This window comes from Chaetodon trifascialis, chromosome 8, assembly GCF_039877785.1.
Source record: "Chaetodon trifascialis isolate fChaTrf1 chromosome 8, fChaTrf1.hap1, whole genome shotgun sequence".
Lineage (NCBI taxonomy): Eukaryota > Metazoa > Chordata > Actinopteri > Chaetodontiformes > Chaetodontidae > Chaetodon > Chaetodon trifascialis.
This window is the reverse complement of record NC_092063.1, coordinates 18,473,645-18,497,497: the sequence shown is the minus strand read 5'-3', so window position 1 is coordinate 18,497,497 and position 23,853 is coordinate 18,473,645. Positions and strand designations below refer to the sequence as shown.

The 23,853-nt window shown below is 43.4% G+C and overlaps 3 protein-coding genes across 12 annotated transcripts; 1 reads left to right on the top strand and 2 right to left on the bottom strand.

Moving 5' to 3' along the window:
• Nucleotides 1-63: 63 nt before the first annotated feature.
• On the bottom strand, nucleotides 64-7,245 carry nfyal (nuclear transcription factor Y, alpha, like). Of its 10 annotated transcripts, none has more exons than XM_070967494.1 (10): nucleotides 7,091-7,245; nucleotides 6,175-6,279; nucleotides 5,921-6,007; nucleotides 4,838-4,984; nucleotides 4,341-4,472; nucleotides 4,139-4,241; nucleotides 3,853-4,022; nucleotides 2,663-2,836; nucleotides 1,892-2,002; nucleotides 64-1,725 (listed from the first exon to the last, which is right to left on the bottom strand). In XM_070967494.1, the coding sequence occupies exons 2-10, from the start codon at nucleotides 6,253-6,255 to the stop codon at nucleotides 1,657-1,659; spliced, it is 1,074 nt and encodes a 357-aa protein (XP_070823595.1). In that variant the 5' UTR covers nucleotides 6,256-6,279; nucleotides 7,091-7,245; the 3' UTR covers nucleotides 64-1,656. The 10 variants fall into 10 exon arrangements, with proteins under 10 accessions (XP_070823595.1, XP_070823598.1, XP_070823600.1 ...); XM_070967497.1 differs by having other exon boundaries at nucleotides 693-1,725; nucleotides 5,924-6,007; XM_070967499.1 differs by having other exon boundaries at nucleotides 693-1,725; nucleotides 5,924-6,007; nucleotides 6,950-7,102.
• Nucleotides 7,004-9,748, top strand: ngrn (neugrin, neurite outgrowth associated). The gene is made up of 3 exons (XM_070967505.1): nucleotides 7,004-7,918; nucleotides 8,031-8,141; nucleotides 8,246-9,748. The coding sequence occupies exons 1-3, from the start codon at nucleotides 7,686-7,688 to the stop codon at nucleotides 8,832-8,834; spliced, it is 933 nt and encodes a 310-aa protein (XP_070823606.1). The 5' UTR covers nucleotides 7,004-7,685; the 3' UTR covers nucleotides 8,835-9,748.
• On the bottom strand, nucleotides 9,718-23,300 carry sort1b (sortilin 1b). Its single transcript, XM_070967493.1, has 20 exons — nucleotides 22,692-23,300; nucleotides 21,102-21,161; nucleotides 20,781-20,854; nucleotides 20,599-20,701; nucleotides 20,310-20,471; nucleotides 19,911-19,984; nucleotides 18,641-18,690; nucleotides 18,106-18,233; nucleotides 17,314-17,458; nucleotides 16,470-16,625; nucleotides 15,893-15,999; nucleotides 15,529-15,628; nucleotides 15,264-15,435; nucleotides 14,772-14,962; nucleotides 14,470-14,659; nucleotides 13,894-14,010; nucleotides 13,020-13,128; nucleotides 12,795-12,907; nucleotides 12,502-12,631; nucleotides 9,718-11,791 (listed from the first exon to the last, which is right to left on the bottom strand). Exons 1-20 carry the CDS (start codon nucleotides 22,962-22,964, stop codon nucleotides 11,777-11,779), a joined length of 2,469 nt encoding a protein of 822 aa, XP_070823594.1. The 5' UTR covers nucleotides 22,965-23,300; the 3' UTR covers nucleotides 9,718-11,776.
• Between the last annotated feature and the right edge of the window lie 553 nt (nucleotides 23,301-23,853).

The following is a 23,853-nucleotide window of genomic DNA, read 5'->3' as shown; positions in this document are numbered from 1 at the left end:
GATCTGACCCAGGCCACACAGACACTGATAATGATAACAGTTACAGAAGATAACTATGTTATTGATAGTCAGAGTCTGAAAGAAGTTTTATTTTGAAAATCAGGTGCATCTGCCTGTGCCCTTGTGTACATGTCAAACCGCTCGTGTCGGTGACGTGATACGGTAATAAAAATGTAAGCCCACAAGCTGGCAAAAATTAGTGAAACACAAACGGAGCTTCTTCGGAAAGGGGAAAAGGCCAAATGATGAGACAAAAGAAGAAGACCCTGCAACTTCCAAGAAAAAGAAAGCTGCATGTAAGAGACAATATCAGCAGTCCTGCTTAAACTACGGGTTTATCGCTTCAGGTGATTCTCGCGCACCAAACCGCTCTGGGTAATATGTGGCGACGGGCTCGCGAATGAGGCAATGAAGCCCTCTCGTAGAAGAGAAACAAACGCAGGGCTCCCACTAATTACAACAAATACATTTAGGGTAATGGTGAGTTGTATTTTTAACGATTAGTTTTTATTCGTTTCTATGCCGGTCCGGCAAATTACTGCTTTACGTGAAACCGGTCCGTGGCGCGAAAAGGGTTGGGTACCGCTGAAGTATTGAACAAAGACAGCTGCCATGAGGTTTTGACAGTATAACAATGCATACAACTCACGGGATATACTGAATGAATGGTAAAAGAACAATTGTACAGAACAACATTTAGTCACTTAATAAAATTTAATTGACATAGATTTCATGAACTCAATGTCCAACCTTTTTTTATTATTAAAAAAAAATAATATTGCAGATCTGCATCTGATGGGTAAAAAAAAATCTATTATCAACAATGAAAAAACGAAACACTTGAGTGGACTCACCAATGAGGAAGTAACTACATGGATTGAATAGGAAATATGATGTAACACAACAGTCTTTTTTCTACAAACACTATTTCTAACCACAAAACTGTATAAAATGCATCCAGAGAATTGGGAAAATTAGTCAGCACATCTGATACACACAGGGGAAGAAAAGAATCTCTGTACAATATCTTCACATTTGTATCACATTTCAGTTTTTGCTCAGTGGACACAGGTTGGACGTATGATGCTGAGTCCATCCCCCAAAGAACACGGGTTGAAAAAAATTAAACATCAAAATATCACAAGCATCACATAAAAGATATTGGACACAAGTGTAGCATCAATGCTTAATGAGTGTCTCTGAAAAGAAAAATTCTGTACCATTTACAAAAAATATTTAAAGCAAAAAGTATCCACTAGTGACAAATTCTCATCTTTTAAACAGATCAGGGTCTGACACGGTATGGCTTCGCAGCTGTCTTTTCCTCTGCGTGACTAGCCCTGGTTACCCATGACTTCATGTTTCATTATTGTCCAAATTATGAAAATAAAAAGCTGGTCCTAAGTGCTCGACCAGTTGAGCTGAACGTGGAAGCATCCTCCATTTTAAGAGACATAGACCAGAGCGGTCCACAGGCTCAGCAGCCACATGGTCAGCTCCCCGGAAGACCGGAGGATGACAAAAGAAACCCAGTGGCAGTGCTGTGGTCTGGTGTATGGTGATGGAGGGGCAGAAGGGTGCAAGAGGAGGTGATGCGCCTGACGTGTTAGCTGGGATGAAGAGTCTCAGGCAGAAGAGATGATGTCGGCGGCGGTGCTACGAGACTCGGATCATCTGAGCCACCGTCTCATCTGCTGCCTGGGCAGCATCCTGCTGTTGCTGCGCCTGAGGAGGAGAACGGATCTTCGTAACAAATGATGAGGTGTTTCATGTCGACCCCAAACTGTCGCCCAATTCCACATCAATTACAACTTAAACAATCTTTGAGAGGAAGTCGAGCGTTGAGTGGAGTGGAGATGTAGGTGATGCTTTTCTACACAGAGCTTCTTACCTGCGCCAGGGCCAAAGCCATTTCCTCCTTGTCCTTAGGTGAAAAGAAGCGTCCTCCATCTCCTCGCTTACGCTGCATGGCGTGACGGTGACGAGACTCATGAAGGTATTTCTGCCAAGAACAAAGTGGATGTATTGGATATAGGGTTTGCATTATCCGGTATTACTTTTTTTTTTTTTTTTTTTTACCATGAAAGTCCAACATATTTAAATCTCTCTGGTCATAATATGATATATAATATGAAAATAACTGACGAGATGTGAAAGTAGTCTGGCTCTACACGCTGGTTTAGCTGCTGCCTCTCTGTTGCCTGATCCAAAAAGGTATATCTCTAGAGGGATCCTTTCCATAATGCCGTCAGACATTGCAGAAACAAGCACTTTTAGTGAATGTACACTGGTGGTGTGCAAATGATAATAGGGCCCATAAAAACACAATATTTGACTGGAATTTCTCCCATTGGTCCAGGATATTGAAATTGGCATCAATGGAAACCCTGATTGGATCATGGCCAGTTTAACATTGTGAATGCATTGTGCCACCTCTGAACCAGAACTTGTTTCAAAGGTTGCCTCACCCACCCCAGATAACAAAGCCCATTTTCTTACTCGTCTCTTGTGGTATTTAACCACGCAGGCCCTTGACCAGGTCTTAGATCACATGGCTAGATAGCACTAAAAGTAGGTGTTGCATACTTTTTATTCTTTTGTATTTATCTGGGATATGTTTAATTTCACCCTAAATGCAGAAGGGTTGGAAACAGAGGCTTACCCTCCTCTCTTTGGGGATCTTGCCCTCAGCCTCCAGCTTGGCTCGGGCCTGTCTTCGCTTCAGGATGCGATGGTACTGTTTGGCATTGACATACAGAGGCTCCTCCTCAAGCATCTCAGCCCCTGGCAGGGGGATACGCTGCATGGTGGGAACTGCACCACCTCCAGGTACCATCTGATAGAGGGAGAGACACAAACAGGGACGCAATGCTTAGAGCATCAGGCAAGGAAAGCATACATATGCTGTATATTAGCATATTGCACAAATGAGCAATTCCTGTGCAAATAGTTAAATCGTGGTTATCAAATACTGATATATATTACTATATCACAATGCAGCTTTCACATTTAGAGTCTTTAATTAGAGGCCATGCACACCCCCACAGGTGTTCTCAGTCATTCTACCTGAACAGACTCCTCTGTAGCCTACACTGGATGGAGTTATGCTGGTAACTGCATGACAAACCCAAATAGCCTAAACTAATAAGAATCACAAAGGTTCAAGTTGTCCCTCAGTGTCAAAGTGAAGGAGATGTCAATCGAACACAAATCGACACAAACACAGTCCTGAGAAAAGGTCTGTTCTGGCAAAATAAGTGAAAACACTTGTGTGGGTGGATAATGGGTGTTTGGGGCTTTGAATAAACAGTTATACTCATTGCAGTTAACAGCATGGTTCAATACATTTAACTAAGCTGAGACTAAAAGTACAACTTTTCAATAATGTTGGTCAGGACGTTCCATGGTTACATTACAATATGAGTTCACTAGAAGAAAATAAATACATTATTCCACATTTTCACAGTCTCACAATGCTCATTATGATTAGCACAAAAATTAGAAATTGATAAATGACCAACTACATTTGGTGCTCTAAAAAGCTCTGTGACCTTCACCACACTGCACACCCTTGTGAGAGTGTAGATCAGGGGTGCCCAAACATTTTCTCTTAATGGAACAAAAGCAAACTGACATCTAGCACAAAGTGCCACTCTGCCCACCATGCTCAGATTACGGGAAATAATTAATCAGGGATCCAAAATATTTAAAGAGCCTTTTAACTTGCAAAAATTAAAACTTTTTTTTCCCCTACAAAAACCTGGCGGGCTAAATCAAACCTCACAGTGGGCCAACTTTGGGCAGCCCTGGTCTAGATTTAAAAAGAGGGGGGGGTAATAAGATTTTGGGTACCTCTGCACAGGGTCTTACCATGACCATTCCACCTGCATTGACCATGTTGCCAGAGACGGGCAGGGTGACGGTCACAGTGCCTTGGCCGCTGTTCGTAGTGTTGGTGTTGGCACCCCCTGCCTGCACAATCTGGGCGCCTGCCAAGCTGGCAGCTGGAATTGTGATCATTCCTGCAAACAGATTATCATCACCATTCTTATTCAAAAAGACAACTCAACAGTGCCCCTGTTTATAAAGTCCACAAAGCAGAAGGCAAACACAAGATGTAGGAGAAAATTGAGTGTACCCTGCTGCAGGACGGTACCATCTGCATTGACGGGCTGGTACACAATGGTCTGTCCGTCGGCTGTCTGTGCCACCTGTTGGCCCTGGACACTGATCTGCTGCCCCTGTGCAACCATAAGTAAGGAGAGAAGACACTCAGTAACCTAATATGCTTAATAATTTGATTACATGTATTTGCCATTACATTTGTCAGAATTTAACACCTGGTTCTGTCCAGCCGTGATGGCTGTCTGGGGCTGCTGGATGATGATCTGCTGGGGCTGACCCTGCTGGCCCTGGAGCTGGAGAGTCTGACCGCCCTGCAGCTGGATCTGACCCGGCTGCACCAACTGGATCTGCACATGGACAAAGCGCCACAGTACACAGATGAGCCACAGTTCACTTTTGAATTGGATGGTAAATTCAGCACACTGCAGCAAGGTTTTATTTACATTTACCTGCAGTTACCTTGAACATCTACACAAACACACCTCAGGAAAACACTTTAAATGAGAAACACTCAAAAATAATTACACATGCACAGCAAAATCTAAATCAAGTTATCATTACGTAAATACACAAGTCAGCTGATAATGAAAGCCCAGTCACACTGTGCTTTTCATACTGAAGTATTCCACCCAGCCTTCATGTCAAGCAATACTATTCCACAGAGAACACTAGTGCAACACAATTAATCTGGTAAATGACCCTCATCCTCTACCTGCTGTAGTCCCTGGGCTCCAGATACAGGGACCTGCATTATGGTTTGACCCTGACCTCCTGACATGGCCTGCACCATTATGGGTTGCCCTGATGACGTGATGAGCTGCCCACCGCTCACCTGGACCATTAGAGGTTGTCCCTGGACCTACAGAGAGAGACAGAAAGCTGTTGTAGGTATACTACCAGTATTTGTTACCTCAGTATCACTTAAAGGTGACTCAGATGATAACAAGCAGATGATGTCACATCAGGTGCATCTGGGATACAACGTATTTGATGAATAGCTGTCATTCTTTCAGTTTTGGGATGTAAAAGCATGAGACCTTCCCATCCAATAGTGGATCCAAACCATAGCCCACAGTATAGTCAACTATTTTTGTCATATACTGCAAAACACAAAACCTCTATACTCACTGGTTTTGTACTTACTGGAGTACTGCTGCTGAAGCAAGAGGCTGCACAACATTCATTTCAACTTGATGTTCTTAAGATCACATGTTTAGACAAGATCCTAACATCAAATTAAATTGCATTCACATCTGCAACTTGACAAGTACTAATGGTCCAACTTGCATCCATAAATGAATAGATGAAAGCTTGTGTCAGCAGCCGTATCATACAGAAATAAATGGCAGCAGGAAGGAACCCACTGACACGGTGCAACAGTAAGAAATATACAGCTAGATGATGGGAAGTGACAGCCAGTAATGACTATGAATCCATGCTGTTCAATGCTGGTCTTCTGCTGAACAACAAAATGACTCACGTTTCAAATGGCTTTCATCGTCATCGGGAAGAACACTGTCTGACTTACAAAACTTGCTTTTAAAAGCAAGAGACGAGCACAACAGTAGTCTTTTGACAGTCATGAGAGCATAAGCTGAAACCCGAGGTCGACACAAAACACACTGTGCTGAGAAACATGCAGTACAGGCAGCTGCAAGACATGCCAGGGGAGAGCGGATGAACCAAACAGCACAGATGGGTCATGAAAAACAGCCCTGGTTGTTGCATGCAAGCTCATAGGCTGTAACACTGTCATCACTGTCATTGCACTGACACAGGGCGGCGGTGACACCACTACCTGGAGTGTCTGCACCTGCTGGCCTGAGGCCGTCACCACTGGCGCCTCTGTTTGCAGCTGCACAGCCGTCACTGTGCCTTGTGTCTGCAGGCAAGGCAGGACAATACAGTCTCAAACAAGTAGCTGTCAGGATAATAGACTGGATGTGGAATCCGCTGGAAGGTTTTAATTCTGGGTACCAGGTACCAGTGATCTTACAGTAGTGGATTTGATTAATTGATTGTATTTACCTGGGTAAACTCTGAGCTCACCTGCTGCTGGATCTGTCCATTGGCTGTCTGCACAACTATCTGCTCCCCAGTAGTAGTGGTGGCAGTGGTGTACTGCTCCATAGCTTGTTATTGTCACGGTCCTCTCTGGAGACAAAAGAAAGACACATATACAGTATTGGCTAACATTAGATTTGTATGTCTGTATTTCTGATGAGGCACATGACCTTCTTGGACATCCAGATGAAGAAAACATACAAGGTTGTTGATCTTTGATAAGCAACCCTTATCAAAGATAACGTTACTGTTGCCAACTCAGTGTTAACGTTAGACATTAAAATAAGGACAGGTTGGTGGCCTTTTTCATTTCAACTCAACGCGCTGATTTATGGCATACCATCAAATATAATGTATAAAATTAAGAGGTGGCATGTGTACCTCACAGTGGGCGGTATAGGTCAGTCGCTGCCTTGTTTTAACGGGGTGTTTCGTGCACACGATGTTTAGATGAGCGCTAACAACGCTAGCGTCAGTCATATATAGCTAGCTGAAAAGCGTGGCAAATGCCAGAAAGCATAGAGCGGAGATAAGCTAACAGATACAATGCTAACATGAGTCTTTACGTGGGCTGCTGTTTATTAACGTTATCGATGAGAGTTTGCCGGGCAACGCTTCGCAGACGTCGGCAATATCAACCATTCCTTTGTTTGAGATTCGATATTTTAGCTAACTAGCTAACGTTAGCTCGGGCTTGTCGACTACCAGAGATCATGTTTCTTTGTAGGAGCCAACATTTCGAACAAGAAGCTGCTCGCACCCTAACCAGCCCGGGACGAAGCGGTCGAAATCACACTGCCATTCGAGTTTTTTGCATTTAGCAGGGTTAGTAATTTGGTTGGTCCATAGCAAACCAATCCGTGCTGACAACTACCAATGCCTTCAATCGGGTCTCCCTTACCGTATCTTCGCTGTCCGGTTTCCCTCTGATTGGCTCTAGTACAGCTCGCTAAAGCCCAATCAACAAAGTGAGCGGACAAAATGGCGCAAATGAAACAACGGCGCCTGGGAGGAGGTGCGCAGCTGCATGACACATGAATATGGGGACGGAGCGGGGTGCAGAGTCTGTGACGCCCGGCAGATGTCGCCATTTGACTGACTGTATTTTCTTTCCCTTTGACATTTCCCCTGGGATATATTCTTTCTTCAGTTGATTTATTGATCCTATTGTTTGGACTTGACATTACATACATATCCGTCTAATCATGGGATGGATGATGTCGTTGCGTGTCGTGTTACTAGTGAACATATTTCTTCAAGTCAGGCCAACTTAATAATTGCACCTCCAGTGCGCTAGGTGTCAGTACTGCACCGTCTTTATGTTGTGACAGTGATAGTCGCGGAAGTACATCTACGATATTTCACGGTATTGGCAGCATGTTGACTGAGGTTACCAGTTATGGTGAAGGAAGGTACTCCGTTGTAAAAGAGCGGACTGTTTGGCAAGATAAGACAATCATACCGGCTCAAAAGCGGAGGACACACCGTCTGTGAGCATGGCTCTCCGGCTCCTGTCCGTCCTTCGCAGGCTCGGTGCTCAGACTGTGACTCCCTCAGTTTCCATTAACAGCTGTCGATTTGCAAGCAGAGGTGCCGGCAAGGCATGGATGGGACAAAACCATGCGCACAGAGACAGGGTGTCAAGCAAAGCTTCAAGATACGGTGATGATGAAGAGCTTCGACTGGAGGATGTAGAGGATGTGGAAGACAAGCTCCAGGCCTTGGTTGAGTAAGTGTCAGCAGGAGTAACTACACGTTATTCTATTGTAAAAAGAACTTGATGTGCAATGCTTTGTGTGTGCTGTCAATGGAGAATGAAGTCACTTCTCCATGTTCTTCAGTGAGGGGAGGAAGAGGCAGAAGACTGTGAAGTATCACATGCTGAGAAGGCAGATGACTCCATCAGGAGCTCCACGGAGACGGTTAACCTGGGATGCTATCGAGCAAATCAGGTGAGGAGCATTGTGATCTCAGTCCAACCATGTACCTGAGAAATTGCTTTTCTGTCTTCAGTGCGATTGCGTGAGCACGGCTTAAAATGTCCCTCAATTGTCAGATATCTGAAGCAAGAGCAGCCGGAGGAGTGGACAGTTGAGCGTCTGGCTGAGGGCTTCTCTGTCACCCCTGATGTCATCCTGAGGGTCCTCAGGAGCAAGTTCGTCCCTGCTCCTGAGAGAAAAGTCAAGCAGGACGCTAAAATAATCGCTGAACTCAGCAGTCAGCAGGTGCTGCCTTCAGGTGCCGGGACAGGGCCAGACAGGCTCAAGCTGCCTGGAAGCCGCACACCGGCTGTGCTTCCACCTGGCAGCAGAGGTGATGCAGTGGTGCCTGTGGCTCACCAGACTTTGATGCTGCGAGGTGCAGGCTCAGGATCCCTGACCAAGAGTCCTGCCCCTGTTACTCAGTTCAGAGCTGGTATTAGTAAAGATGCTGCAGTGACAAGATCAACAGAAGAGGACAGAACCACTAACGTAGATCCTACAGAGGAGGAGGAGGTGGAGGTGGAGGAGGAGGAGAGCTGGGATGGACGAGTGTTTACAGAAGAAGAACTGGAGGAGTTTTTGGAAATGAAAAAGCCCTCCCCTGCCGTGCAAGTCGGGAAAGGCTTCTTTGATGCAGAAGGCAATTTTCTGTATAGAATCTGAGCACTTTGTTTGTTGAACTGTTGGCTAACCATACGAGATGTTCAGATTGGCATCATAACACTCAGTGACTTTCTGAACAGATTATTGTGCAGACTAAGCAGGCAACATAAAAACATGTCTGTCATTTATTTCAGTGGTAGAGTGTAACTTAGTACATTTACTCAAGTACTGTACTTAAACAGTAATTAGAGTTTGTCCTCTCCGTCAGTATTTTCTTCTCATGCCACTTTCTGCTTCTACTCCACCACATTTCAGAGGGACATTGCAAAATAAGATGTGTGCACACAAAACATATGAAGAACAAACAAAATCAGATTTTTTTTGCTATAAAGTACACAACAGTTCCACCACTGATTTGTTTTAACGTTTTTCTCCCTGTGCGTTTCCTGATCTCTGCATCCATTCTTATATGTACATTTTTGAATAAATAAACAGAAATAAATGGAATTTTCATCAAATTAGCCAGAGGACACAGATGAACCTGAAGTTGTACTTCAAGAATATCTTTCCCTGCTTGCAGCAGCCATCCCACAACCAGAATGTCTTTTCTTAACTGATCCCTTTGCAAACTGATGACCATCATGTAAACTGTCAGTGAGCCACAGTGAGCTCTTCTGCAAGCCTACATTTCTATTTTTATTTTCCATCGCTGTTTGTAAGAAATAAGAATCAGGTGACAAAAATAGAGGAACATATGAATTTATTGGCAAACCCAAAGAAAATTGCCTCAAATATACAGAAGAGAGAAACATAGCAGATACAAAGATGTAACCTTGTATATTTACAAAACCATCACAATGACTTAATTTATACAGTAGTTTTAAACTGTAAGAAAAATGTGTTACCTTCACTTAATGCAATGAACCATCATTAAATATGAACTCTCCACATGGCTCCCAGTGTAAAGCAGCTACAAAATAACCCTGTTTTCAACCTGTGTTTTCTTATTTGAGTTCACTCTCTTGTCAAAGTATCACAGCCAGATTTTAGTCTCATGCTAAGACATGAAGGAGCAAATAACCAGATGTGGCCATTTACTTCACAAAGCAACGTGGATTTAAATATTCAAGATGAACATGCAGTTCAATGGGAGCTTGTATGAAACCGATTTACTGCTCGAGGATTCATCTTAGGCAACAAGTGCAACTGAGGAATGACACTCACACACTGGATGAAGACTGGCTGCACGTGATATAAATAATTATCAGTAAATAGACGCTGGCCACGCACTGGGAGGGCCTCACATCATATCCTCACACCAGGCACTTGTATAACCACATCCCATTTACTGCACTCTGAACCTGCTAGTCACAAATAAATAAAACCGCATTTAACACAAGACAGACGAACAAATGTGCAGCAGATGTTTAAAAGAAAAAACCCTATAAGACGAGATAGATGAGAGATCTGTTGAGAGGCATTAGCCAATCCAGTCTAGCTTCAAAATGTCAGCAGTATCAGGGTGATTACAAAACAAACAGTTCACTGTCAAACACACGGATGAGAAACTTGCAAACACTCTGTTATTTCAGAGAATTTGCTTTGCCTCAGAGACAAAAACCAATTTAAAAAAAGTCTCACACGGCATTGCTGCTTATACAACCTCGTGTTACCTCTTCTGAATGGCTACGTTAATTATGCTATACAACATTTACATAATTGCTTTTCCACATCACCTGTGTCGCCAAATTATATTGATGCATTCATCTGATCGGATGTAAAAAATATCTCTAGATATTTACTATCAAACTAGAATCATTTCTGTTATTTCTAAACGTCCTTGAACGGCAATTTGTTACACGAGTTCAAAAGTCTGTTAGTACAAAAACTGCTCAAGTGATTATAAACACGACTTGAATATGACTACAGTGATTATTACAGTCTTGTCACGTTAATCATTAGGTCACATTTAGGAAAAAGGTTTAAAAGGTGAAGCTCCAAGCAGTCAAGGGAACTTATGCTTTAGACGGAACGGCAGACATTAATTTCTGATGGGACAAATCCTGTCATGAAACAGACACACTTCACCATCCTGCACATTGATGCTGATGTGTTCCACAGAACGACATCTCGATTCATCCAATGCAGCAACTGGAGACAGAAGAGATATCATGCCAACAGGATTATTTAACGTGCGTGGGCAAAGATACTGAACATATCTGAGCATGTTACTGCTATGAGCCTAATGCAAATGGACATTTCCACTTGTGTCTTATTTCTTCTCCATGGATCTTTGTGCCATGCAGAACTGAAAGTATGCAGGCTTGGACTCCAAATACAGACGACAACAGGGGATTTCACAAATCAGTGCCCGGAGAGGAGGAGGATTAAAAGCTAACATTTACATATTCTTGGCCATCTGAGGGCACACTGCAAATACTTAGTTAAAAGTAGGGATTAAGACTCAAGTGGTTTGGGAGAGTTATTAGCCAACTACCAACAGGAACCTTTTAAACACCTACCAAATTGACACCACATCGAAAAATGGCAAAGAAAAACCGGTTTATGTACAAGTGCACAAGAAAAAGGACACAGATCTTCAACAGATGTGGGAAGTATTTCCAGGAGCACTCTCAGGTGAATGGCAGGACCCGTAATGCAATGGTGACGGATTTATACAACTAGCTTAGCTTCAGAAGCCGTTACTGCAGCTCTGTCAGTAGTTCAGATGAGTTCTTCGTTGCCTAAAATAAATTAGATTCAAACTCAATCAAAAGAATCTAAAGCACAACACTACGAGACCTCCTTCATAGTTCTCCTCAAGTGTGTCATCAGTCCCAGGAAGCCTCCATTCATTCATTATACTTCATAGATGACAGCAGAGTGACACAGACTCTGTCTGGTAGCTGAGGCCAAACTTCATACTAGAAAAGAAGAAGCAGCTGGAGACGAAAGTGTGACAGGAACCGGCCAGCGGGTGAACTGGAAACCTGTTGTGCCTGCTATTCAAGCATGTCCTGTGTAAAGACAAGAAAAGAATATGCTGGTGAAGCCAGAACCAATACAAGTCAGCAAAGACACCATTATGGTTATGTTTACACATAAACACCTGACTTCATTACTCAGTGACCGAGCAGTCGCTGAATTCAGGTTAATGTCATAACTTTGTTGGTATAATGTAAAATCACTCTCTGATAAAATAATAACAGTCAGGACTGACTTACTCTGAAGTTAAAATAATTGTTTGAACATGGTTTCATTTTTAGAGAAAATGATGTGTGATCAACAGCATGTAGGCAATAATTTGGAGTTCAAAGCTGCAAAGCACGAGTGTCCCCTCGCATGGGCCTTGTTTCTGACTGCCCGCATCAGCAAATATTAGTTTATGAGGGATTTTAGTATCAGTGTATATGTTGCCTGATAAGTAACAAGAAATAAACTGTTAAGAAAAGGTTTGAGGTAATTTAGCAACGTGTTATTACACAGTTTGTCCACCAGGGAGCACTGAAAGGTTTTCATCAGTTTTTTCAGACATAACCATCAGTCACAATTCTCAAGAAAGCACAATTAAGAGATCCACGTCAAGTGTTTGTACTCATAAAAAGAGTACAAACACTTAAAGATACACACACATTGTATTAATGCCACTGCTTAACAATGGCCCAGTCCTGATACTCATGCTTTTATCTTAGCCTGTGAACAAAGGAGGAAAAGATATCCACTGCACCTCATCTGAGTCGTCATGAAACTCGATCTTGCCGTTTTGAGTGTGGTTGGTCTCCAGCGGGTCGTCCATCCCTTCAGCAGCGTTGTCCTCAACATGCTGCTGCAGCACAGAGTACCTGTGAACCAAGAACCTGCAGGGTACATTTAGAAGACTGTCAGCTCACTTAAAGCCATGTGAGAAACACAGAAAAACACATTCAACATGTAAAACACAACTTGGGACAGCAAAAGAAAAGGACATGTTGTCCAGTGGAACTACACGTGTATGAGGAGAGACAGGACAGATGCACCAACCTGCCACCACAGACGTATTTCTTGACGAAGACAACTCCCGCCGCGGCGCCAAGCAGCACGATGATGATGACTGTTATCACAATGGGCAAAGACTTGGAGGAGCGACTGTCCGTCTGTGAAAAAACACAGCCGACCAGATCATTAGGAAACAGCAGCACAGGCACAGATACACTGCAGGCAATCATACAGCACCGATACCAAGTCTCAGTATGCAGAGGTACTGACCAGAAGCTCTGGGCCCACCAGGTCGCTCACACACCTCATACTGAGGTCGATCTCTTTACGCTCAGGCATCTGTCCTCCCTCACATTTGTCCCCAGGGATTTTCCTGTAGCTGTGGACCAAAGACACAATCCAAAGTGTGTGACTGTTAGCTGTTCACTGATGAGCAGATTCTGATGAATGTTCCTTACACGGGTGAAACAATCTATAATGCGCAGTACTTTGGGGGCCAGGTGGTTTCAAATGGCAAATAGTTAAATGAAACATTATTAAAACATGAGACTCACTCTCACCCTCATCTGCTTCCTCTGACTGGTCTCTGCATGACAATTACTTCCTCATTCACATCTCTTGTCTCCTCCAGCTCTAACAAACACTGACACTCTCTGAGGCCTTGCACAAAATATGTTTCTCACTTTCATATTCGCAGTTTAAAGCTTCATTCATAACACTGATGTTCAAATTGTAAATCAACATTTGAATGCAGTGCAGGTGGGGTTTTTTGGCATGTCTATTCATTCTGTTTAAACCAGGTATTTCTGCACAGCTGCAGATGAAGATTATGCTATGCTAATATCATTAATATCATCCTATTTGTAGAAGTAGGTCCCAGTGGTGGCTGCTTAGGACGTGTGACCAAATTCCAACAACTCCAGACGGCTGTCAAGTCCTACAGTCCAAATAATTTAGTTATGTATGTATTTAATGTATTTATGTTGGCGAAACTGATGATTTATACCTCCTATATCTTCTCTAAAGGAAATTGCCTGTTGATGGGATAATATTATTATCATTAATGTTAAACTATAACCTTGTTTTAAGCCAACAAGAGTGACACACAGAGGTGTGCTGGACCGGGCTGAAGCCGGAGCCTTACCCACTCGTCTGCAGTTGCTCCTCTTTGCCGTGCAGACAGAACTCAAGCACTTTGCCTTTCAGGTCCGGCTGCTCCACACACTCCGAGCTGTTCTCCTGACGGTAATATCCGAAGTCGCTGCAGAGATGGCGAGATGGTAAGCAGGGGAGAGAAATCACCCACATTCACTCTTGCCTCTGTATCTGATGAATTGTTTGGTTCAGTACTTTTTGAGTTTTGTTTGAAGCCACAATTCATTTCTACTTAAAGGAAAAATCCACTTCAGGATGCGTTTCCACCGCTTTTCAATATGGGTTTGGCGTGTTTGATGTGGACTCTTTCTCAAGTTACAGTATTTTATATTTCTGCATCCATTACAGAGTAAACATCTTTACCTTTATGCCTCTATTTAAGTACATCTCAATACCAGCAATTTATTTCCAGTAAAATGTCTGACATTGCGTTTCACTTCCTGTTAGTTTAAAGCCAACCAATGCCAACCGCAAAGACAGCTCACTATGAGCATTAGTGTGTACATTAGAGTATACGTTGTGTAGAACTAGTGTGTAATATGGACACGTTGGGGACACGTCTTACCACAGGAAGTCATCCAGGGTGCACGGACACGGGGTTGGCTGGGTGTTGACCTGGTAATCCCGTCCGTTCCAGCAAACAGAGTCTTTCCTGAGGCGGAGGAACTTCTCTTTGTATCCCAGCATGCACCCATCGTTGGGGTCACTGATGTCATCAGAGTGGGCCAACCACTGCACATAGTCCTGGTCGTTGCCTGCAAAACATCAATATTTTTGACCCCATTTACGTATGACCTCAAATAAATTGCAGACTTTGGACAAATTAAAATGGGTTTGTTGTATCGAACATATTATCGTGTCACTCACAGTCTCTGGTGAGAAGATCCCTGAAGTCGATGGTGATGGAGATCCAGTACTGGCTGAGGAGGGAGTTTCTGTAGCCCCACACACTGACATTCATGGAGCGAGCTCCCGGCTCTGACGCCAGCCCAGTAAAGTAGATGGGGTCTTCAGTGAAGGTGTACACACCCCAGCACTGTCCTTCATCAGTAGAAAATCTGTCAGGACGTGGAAGGACATACAAACATGAGCACAACCCCAAGAAAGAAAGCAGCTATATGAGAAGGAGTTAAGCAGGCAATCGTACCACTGCCCTGATGTTAAGAAGGCACAAGGCTGATCTCAAGTGTGTTACTGCTTTAATGCAGTATTTCATTTAACATTCTGCATTAAGCTTTTGTCCTCATGTAGTGGATTATTCCACCTACACATGGCCCACCAGGAACCCTGGAAACATTTTGTAATGGTGCGTAAGAAAATGAGCTGGTGGCTGGTTAAATAAGGGTAACTGTAACTCACTTGATCTTGTCGATAGGTTGAGTGGGGCTGTGCTCCACAGCAACCAGCAGGCCTCCAGAGTCCAGAATAGCATAGTGATGGGGCCCATTGAGGGCCTTTATCCAGGTGTAGCCCCCATCATCAGACACATACACGTCAGGCGTCATTGCTGAGACGGCATCACCAACACTCCCTAATGAGATACACAGAAACTGATAAAATGGCAGAAAACCTCGAGTTTGTCCATTTAATCAACTTCCCGTTTATCCAGAAGAAAAGAAATTACCATGAGCTAAGATGAGGCCCACAGCGTTTGGTTCAGACAGAGGCAGCATGGGGACGTCCAGCACTGTGGTACTGTAGGCTGCGTGGATGTGGAGACTGCACTACACACACAAACACAAGCAGCATGCAGCCCAGTTGACTCTTTATAGTACCAACACAAAGCAACATGGAAAATAACTACAGTCACGATACATGGACTTTGGCCTTTTCAGCACCACAGTTCAAAAGTCATCTTATTAAAACTCAATTCACCATACGTCTTACAATGGAATACAGTCTATAACCTACAAAAGCACACAGTTTCCATCAAGACCAATCAAATTCCCATCTGTTGTTCTGTAGACACACCACTTTCCTCTCCTTACCTTGTCTGGGTCTTTGGCTGTAGCGTCACACTTGCTATCAGCAGGTTTCCGCAGGGGGACCCATTCCCCTCCCTGATCAAAGGACTCCACAGTCTGCACGGAGTTATCTGGAACAACCAGGTAACGACACCTTATTTACGGGTAGTCTAAAGCATTTTGCTGATGATGCCCCCATCCAAAAACAATGTGTGTACCCCAAATTTATAAGTAAGGAATCCAACTGTCAGGCCCATACTGCCCTGGCAGTAACTGTAACCACAGAGCTCTCATGTGGAGGCAAGAAAAGAAGAAGACTGAAGCATAAGGAGAATGATGGGGGGGGTTCAACAGAAAATACAGGGAGCAGCAGACATGATGGAGTTAAGTTTTAGCTGGTGGTATTTCTGGTGAAGAGTCAGCCAGCTGCTTCAGGCAGACAGCACATCTAACACTGAACCACTAATTAAATATTTACCTAACGCCCTGCCTCCAGTATGTAATGGAGAAGTCATACATGTGTGCGTTTTATGGGGGGAATTTGAGTACAGGCGTGTGCTGCTATTCTTTTATCTACCCAAAGGCACATGAATAGTGCTACCTTCAGCCAGGACGCTGGTGATGAAAACTCCTCGCAGGGAGGTCACATTAGTGAAGTCTGTCTCGCCCCCTGTGGTGGTGTAAAGGTGTCGCTCCAATGACTTGGAGTACACAGTGCCCCGGTCATCTGACACATAAATGGTACCAAATCCTGTGTCTGTAGAAAAAAAATGAAATGAGTTAGATACCAGCTGGATTTCATCCAAATGTATTGCACATTTTTGCAGTTCTCCAGTTATAAAAGCATTATAACACTGCAGAAGAAGAGGGCGCAACAAGATGATGTAATTAAAAGAGCACCGGCGAGCATCAGATGGTGAAAAAAAACAAAGAAGAAACACAATGGAAATATGACATTTCTGTGAGGAGGGTTACATCAGATCTGCGTGGAGCGACGAGGAGGCGTTTGAATGTGCAGAAAGAGCTTCTTCTCTCTGAGCTGAGTGTTCACAACTTACAAACTTGCTCGAAAAAGGTGTCTCTATCTCCCGTTGAGTGCATTAAGTCTTCAAAAAAGGCAAAAACTACCACAAGCAAGCATAATTTTCAAATTTAAAATTTTTGAATTTTGCTGTTTCTATCAAATTTGCTGTTTCTATCAACCTTTTCTGATGTGATACTTCAAATTGTGCAGCATGCGTACTGTAGAGAAAATTCAGATGCAGCATTACACTGATAGTATAGAATTGCCCATAAAAAACAAGACATTTATGGAGTATATGTGTTCGAAGTTCACTCCACTGTATGCATCTGATGATTAGCCTTTGTTTTCGTTGCTCTCTTATCATTACTGCTCTGCTACTCAACATGAAGAGTGAGCAGCTGAGGTGTCTGTGTGGACTGACCTCCGGGTTCGTCAACGTGCATGAAGACCATTTCATCATTGGCTGCCAGGATGGAGTAAAACTGCTCGTGACCAACAGGGGGCAGCTGGGCCATGTTCCACGTTTCGCCCTGGTCCACGGACACGTGGATCGCCCTCAGGGTGCCCTGCAGAGAAAGAGGGAAAAATGACAAGACAAATGATTTGCGGAGCAATTAGAGACCTGAACTAACAGACTACAACCACGCTAATATGTTTTCGTTTTAAATCTAAATGAGCTCTGTGCAGACAAGTGTTGTAGCACCATATCAGAAATAACCATCGTCCAGGCTAAAAAGCCAAAAGTCCACCTGTCTGGACTGTAACACAATTCTGGAGTTTTTAACTAAAACGGGGTCAGCGGCTTTTCTGAAAGTCTCTGTTTTAGGGGTTAGAAAATGTCAGAGCAGTGTGATAAGTTCACCGTTTTAAATCGAAAAAGTATGAATGTAACCACAGACTCATACGTGATAAAATGGTTAAAAGTTCCCCTTTAAAATACCTTTAGTTCATGGCTGATACTTACTGAATAACTTCTCTTTTAAACTACACACAGAAAACAAAAATATCTACTAAATACTACAAAAAAAAATATGCTCCTAGTACAACCCTGTGACATACTATATCTCACCTCAACACAGCCCACTGGATTTCAAATCGAGTCGACTGGAGCTTTTTCTTATGAACACAAAAGTCTAAACGATCATTGTTCTGCCTCTGGATGCCTGATCATGTGTCTGTATCTGCTGGTGAGTTGGGCCAACTGTGCACTGACCTTGCCTGTCATGACAGAGGCAAAGAGAAAGCGTCCACCCAGACCAAAGGAGTATATTTTGTTGGCGACCGTCTTGGTGGTTTTCCCATAGTCTGTCGTTCTCCTCAGATCCAGCATTCCCCGATCACCTGAAAATAAAACAAAACATGGGACATCTTAGTAATCAAAGTGCAACAAAACATGGAAATTCACGAGTGAGTACACATAGTATTTAAGAGGAATATGAGACTTAATCATGAAATAAGGACAAAATATAAATACTTTGCTTCATCTGGCCGTGATCATGTTACCTTGACACCATTTATCATTTTAATTTTCATAATCCAAATTCAGGGTTAATCAATGGAAAGCAGGAGTTTCAATAAAAACATGTAGATAATTATAGTTTAAACTGTCTTGAGGAAGTTTAAGACATTATTTTCCCTGTAATGCTCCTCAGTAATCTACGTGCACAAACAAAAAAAAAAACGATCTGTCTTTAAGTTGACAGGCTAATTTTTCATCTCAGGTTTTACATCAAGACGGGATCACTTACTGCACGAGCCGTTGAGGCTGGCTGTGAAAAAGATGGTGTTTTTGCTCCCCCTTGAACCAGAGTGGAAAGACACAAGCACATCAGACAAGCAGACACGCAACAGTGTCAAGGATATGTAAGCAAAGAAGACACAGGCGGCTTTTCTGATAAGATGTGACAGTTCTCGATGTGCTTAAGTGACAGGGAGGAAATCAGGTCTCATACTGGATTCTTTGTGCATTCTCAGTCCATTCCCATAATAGGTTTTGTTTGTTGTCAAAGTAAGCATCACATGACGTGGCTTATCAAATACAACCATGCCCTTCTTAAATATGTGCTTTCCTTGGAGTGCAGTGTTTTGACTTCAGAAAGCTGCTGCCCCAGTTGAAAATGACCCATTTCCCTGAGTCTGTTCAGATCCTTGGGACAGTAACAAAGGTTATGTTTCAGACCGACTGTTTTGTATATAGAGTACTCTAACACACAGCAACCTTGAAAACAGCCTTAAAATCGAAACTAAAAAGGGATATAGAGCTGCCAAGGTTCGTCAGTGACATGTACCAGGAAGTGCCTCTAAAACAACAGCCAGGGCTTGGCCTGCAATGCAGTTTTACAGCCTGTTTTGCAAAGGTGCAGCACTTATAAAAGTCTGAGGAGAAGAACTATGAACATTTTTGCCTGAGGTTATTACACGTCTTACAACAACCTGCAAGAGAGAAATGGTTAGCATGACACTGAAGTCAAATATGACACATAGATGATAAACAGAGGCAGAACTCCACTGTCTTCATCACCTGGAATAATTCACTTACAGAAGGAACTAAAATGAAAGACTTCACAACAGAGAACGCATGACTTCTTCAAATCTTTGACACTTGCCAGAACAATAAGAACGACGCTGTTCCACTCATCTCTGATCTCACTGAACAGAAATATTTCCTGTGACTCAGGGTGTGGTCGAATAATTAAAAGAAAACTAAAAAATGTTGATGTTACAGACATGGGTGCTGCCAGGAACTGCAGGGCAGCATTATCTCCTTCCCTTCCCTAAAGGTTGGCTCTGTGTATTCTATGCTAAAGGAGAAGAGACAGGAAGCATTTAGGGAATTTAACCAGCTCTTATCATGGTTGTCACTTGGATACCTCTGGGTCATTTCACTCAGTTACGAACCTTCTGAAGCAAAAAAAGACTATTCAACCTCATCCACAGTCACTCACTGAAGAACACCACCGCCTGTTAATGGGCACCTGACAAAGTGTGCTAATATCATCACCTTGTCTCGTCTCTTACCATTTCATCAGACACACCATGTCATGGAGCTTTTTCCAGGTGCTGCCGAAATCTTCAGACAGCCACAGTTCATTCTGAAGACAGCGAAACAGGTTTATTAAATTATGAACTCAACAGTAGTGACACCACAGAGGAGAGCTGACCATAAACACCATGGCCATGTTAATAAATGCACTCTGTGCAAACACATAATAAATGACTGATCATTGGCGTCTACTTGCCATGAGGAAGTGAGATGATGGCCTTTGCTTAAGGTTTTTACAACAGGCCATGAAAACAGTCGCTCACCAAAATGAATGACACGTTTCAAATATCTACCACACCCACTTGTTTATACAGACTAACTAACATTCAGCCTGGTCACTTTCCCAAAACAGCACCTCAATATCCACTACTTACATTGTTGCTGAGGACCACCAGCACATTGGAATTGTCAGGGTTGTATGTGATCTGTATCAGGGGCATGAAGGGCAGGTCGTGGTGGTTGAAACTCCTTCCAAAGTCATCGGAGACAAAGATCCGAGACCCTTGACCTCCAGACACTTCCGCTGTCAGGATGACCTGCAAGCCAGAGTCCAAACTTCAGACTGATGAAACCACACAGGATGGTGTGATGTTAAAGCTTCTTTACAGCAGCCAGTGCTGCGTTTCTAGAAACTTGAGACAACTAAATGAGGATGTGACTTACTTTCCCAGAGTTCTCAGGGCCGATAGCGATGCCAAACTCTGATCTGATGAAGGTGTTGTTGATGAGGCTGGTCACATCCTCAAATGACTTCCCATAGTTCTCACTGACAGACAAGACATTTCATCAGAAAATGAATGCAATCAAATACAAATCATGCGCTTTTTCTAGCTGGTGAGACGTACCTTCGATAGAGTTTGGATTGCCCAAGTCTTATCATGAAGAAGGGCACCTGAAAGGTTGTCAAAGCCAGGATGACCTGCCAACAAAGACGGTTCAGACAGGTTCAGCTTGAGGAAAGTGGAGCACGGATCATTTATTAATGTGCATGAGACCCTGGTGTGAGGAACTCATCATGTAATCTATGAGCTTCTTTGCAGGCAGAGTCCTCTGTCACTTTCATACAGTTCACTGAATAATCCAGCCAAGTTTGTTCTACTCGTGTCACATTGGGAACAACACTGTGTGAGAGACATGTGAGGTGCAGAGAAGAGCATAACACTCACCCCCGTGCCATCTCCAACCCAGGCCAGCGACACTGAGCCACTCAGGTCATTGAAGGTGTACTGAGGAAAAACAGATTAAAAACAAACATGTTAAAAACCACAGCACCGGTTGAGGAGTATGTTTAAATATCTGTGTGGAAAAAGGGGTGAACTGACCACACAATTAGAAACTGAAATTAAAACCTATTCAGGCATTTTTGCCTTCAGACTGCATTTCTGCGTTGACTGGTTTTCCGTGTCACCCTGTGTTCAAGCATAAACGACAATGTGTGAAACATGAAGCACCACTTATCAGACCAGACAAGCATTTCAGCAAGCACCAGGCCCCAAGCCAAGCGCTCCCAGCGCAGACTTGTGAATCCCACCGCTGAATAAAACTGAGGTCAAGAATCAAGTTTTCACTCTGGAAATAATTCTGTGCAAATCAAGTCAATTTAGCAGCGTGACCCTAACAAAAATACTTATATAAATGTCTTGATTCCTGAAACCCATTCAGGAGCCCATTATTTGTTAACTATGTCAACATTCACAAACTGTTTGAGGCAGGTCTCTTTCAGCATCTTGTGCTGTAAGCAGCCCCAGCACCGGTGGGACCTGCAGCAGCAACCTCGAGGGGAGTGACGAAGGTAAGCTTCTAGAAATGCTGTTGACTTCAGTTTACTGAGGCCAAGTACACAAAGACTGCAATGCAAAGTTGATCACATGGCAAAGAGGAGCTAGGCAAATAAGCAGAACAGGCCTCTGCTGAGCTCAGGCTTCTGTTTGTTTGGAGGCGAGCACTGCATGGATCATTTGGCTGCTATCTCTTCTTCTCTGCAACAATGATGAATTCCATTACACATCTGGTGAAACCAAATTTAGCCTGCTCTCATAAGCAGGATTAAAGTGCAACTAAACACAAAATACTGTAGCCTCCCTGTGTGCTAACTCCTCACCATACAGACACAGCTTTTAATTACAAAATAACTACCAACCAGCAGGTCACATGGATTCCCCTGGGCCAATTTCCCTATTAACATTCAGGCAGCTTCACTGTCAGTGAGGCAGAGAAAAGTGGGGAAACTGAAGCACAGACCACAGCTGCATCCTTGAGAAGAATCAGATATAGGTCACGTCCATTTGTGGAGCATTTGAGAGGTAAACCGCTCTGGCTCAGTGGAGCCTACGTAGATCTTAAAGCATGAGGAAAATAGACCTCGTTGCAGTTTCACTACGCTGCCTTCACTGCACCAAATATAAAAGAAAATCATGGCAGTCCAACAGGAAGGCAAGAAGGTACCTTTAATGGCTGTTTGAGCATGAGGATAGGTGTAGGAAAACCCAGAACTTAGACTCTGGCAGGCGTTTTGATGGTGATACATGCGGGTTTTTGCTTTGCAAGATGAAAAATAAATTTACAGAGCAACATCTAACTGTTACCCTGGGCTTCAGCGCCTACACTTGAATGGAAAAGAAACCCATCAGCAGCGAGGTTTGTGAGTACACTGAAGAGCTGATTAGGCCTGTTAGTGCACCTGCGCATCATCTTCTCTGGGCGCATTTAATTGCCAGACGAGCGAAGAGTAACAGGACCTCAGTTGGTTAACTTACACGGTGGGTGTTGTCAGCTAACTTGGTGCCATATCCTTGAAGAGCTTCACAGGAGTCGCCCTGTTGGGTGCTTCTTCGTTTTATCTTGTGGTTTGGTGATCCAGACAGCCATGCAGGCAGAGACCTCTTGGCGATTTTCGCAGCTTTCTCCTCAGTGAGTGAACGCCTCACAAAAACCGACTGTCCGAAGGGCTGCGATCCCTGCTGGAAATCTACACCGGCGGTGAAAGTGGAGACAGATAGCAGCAGGATACAGTGCAGCAAAAGTCCCATTCTCGTTGCTAGTGTCGCTGGCAAAGAAAACTAAGCAAAGAAGAAAAAAACACCCCAAAACGAGTCTTTGCTTATGCCGGTCTTGCCTGGAAATTGAAGGTCGCTACAGCTCTGCCGCGGATGACATCAACAAAACAGTAGTCCTGACAGCGACTATTTCGGTCTTTGAAAACACGGAGCGTCCTTAAAGCTCCCACTGTCCCCCCGCACAGCAGCGGGAAAAATTGTCAAAGCAGGAGGGGGAAAATTGCAATTTTCCAAATCAGCCGCAGTATTTAACACCAATTAATCGCGCGGTAACTCCTTAGCTAACATGATTCATTGTAACGATGGGGCAAATTGTGTCTGCGGGTCGTAATGCACTATGCAGAGAGGAGCCACTGTGATTGGCTGTTGGTCTATTCTGGTCCACCTATCCGCTGTTTTGATTGGTTCGACTCGTAAGAGGCGGTGTCAAAAATAGGAGCAGCATAATTAGATGTCAAAGCCTGTCTAGATAGGTTGAGCAATACTACCGTGTAACTCCATCCAACCAGAACTTAGTTTAAAGCTGAAAAACTGCACTTATCGCTCGCTATTATGTGTATTTCGGGAGGGGCTTTAAATAAACACAGTTAGCAATATTGAAGTTTGAACAAATTACGGTACACACAGTAATAACAGTGGAGTTGCACCCTTAATGCTGCGTTATAGTTAATTGGCTCAGCATAATTACTCCACCCACAGGTTAAAAAAAAAAAATACGCCCAAAAGGTTTATTAAATAAAAAGGACGAAGGTATATTGTGAATTTTAGCACATGTATACATTTTGCCATATAGTCTCAGCTGATGAAAGCCATATTCTCTCGTTAACTTATTGTTACCTGTCATATCATAATATTCATTCAT

Coding starts and splice junctions, on each gene's coding strand:
- nfyal (XM_070967494.1), bottom strand. CDS start 6,255: ATGGAGCAGTACACCACTGCCACCACTACTACTGGGGAGCAGATAGTT. Junction 4,473..4,837: donor GAGCCCAGGGACTACAGCAG/GTAGAGGATGAG, acceptor GTCCATGTGCAG/ATCCAGTTGGTGCAGCCGGG. Junction 1,726..1,891: donor TGGCTTTGGCCCTGGCGCAG/GTAAGAAGCTCT, acceptor TCTCCTCCTCAG/GCGCAGCAACAGCAGGATGC.
- sort1b (XM_070967493.1), bottom strand. CDS start 22,964: ATGGGACTTTTGCTGCACTGTATCCTGCTGCTATCTGTCTCCACTTTC. Junction 20,472..20,598: donor GCCCTGAGAACTCTGGGAAA/GTAAGTCACATC, acceptor TCTGGCTTGCAG/GTCATCCTGACAGCGGAAGT. Junction 17,459..18,105: donor CCTCTGTCATGACAGGCAAG/GTCAGTGCACAG, acceptor CTTTCTCTGCAG/GGCACCCTGAGGGCGATCCA.
- ngrn (XM_070967505.1), top strand. CDS start 7,686: ATGGCTCTCCGGCTCCTGTCCGTCCTTCGCAGGCTCGGTGCTCAGACT. Junction 7,919..8,030: donor AAGCTCCAGGCCTTGGTTGA/GTAAGTGTCAGC, acceptor CATGTTCTTCAG/TGAGGGGAGGAAGAGGCAGA. Junction 8,142..8,245: donor GATGCTATCGAGCAAATCAG/GTGAGGAGCATT, acceptor CTCAATTGTCAG/ATATCTGAAGCAAGAGCAGC.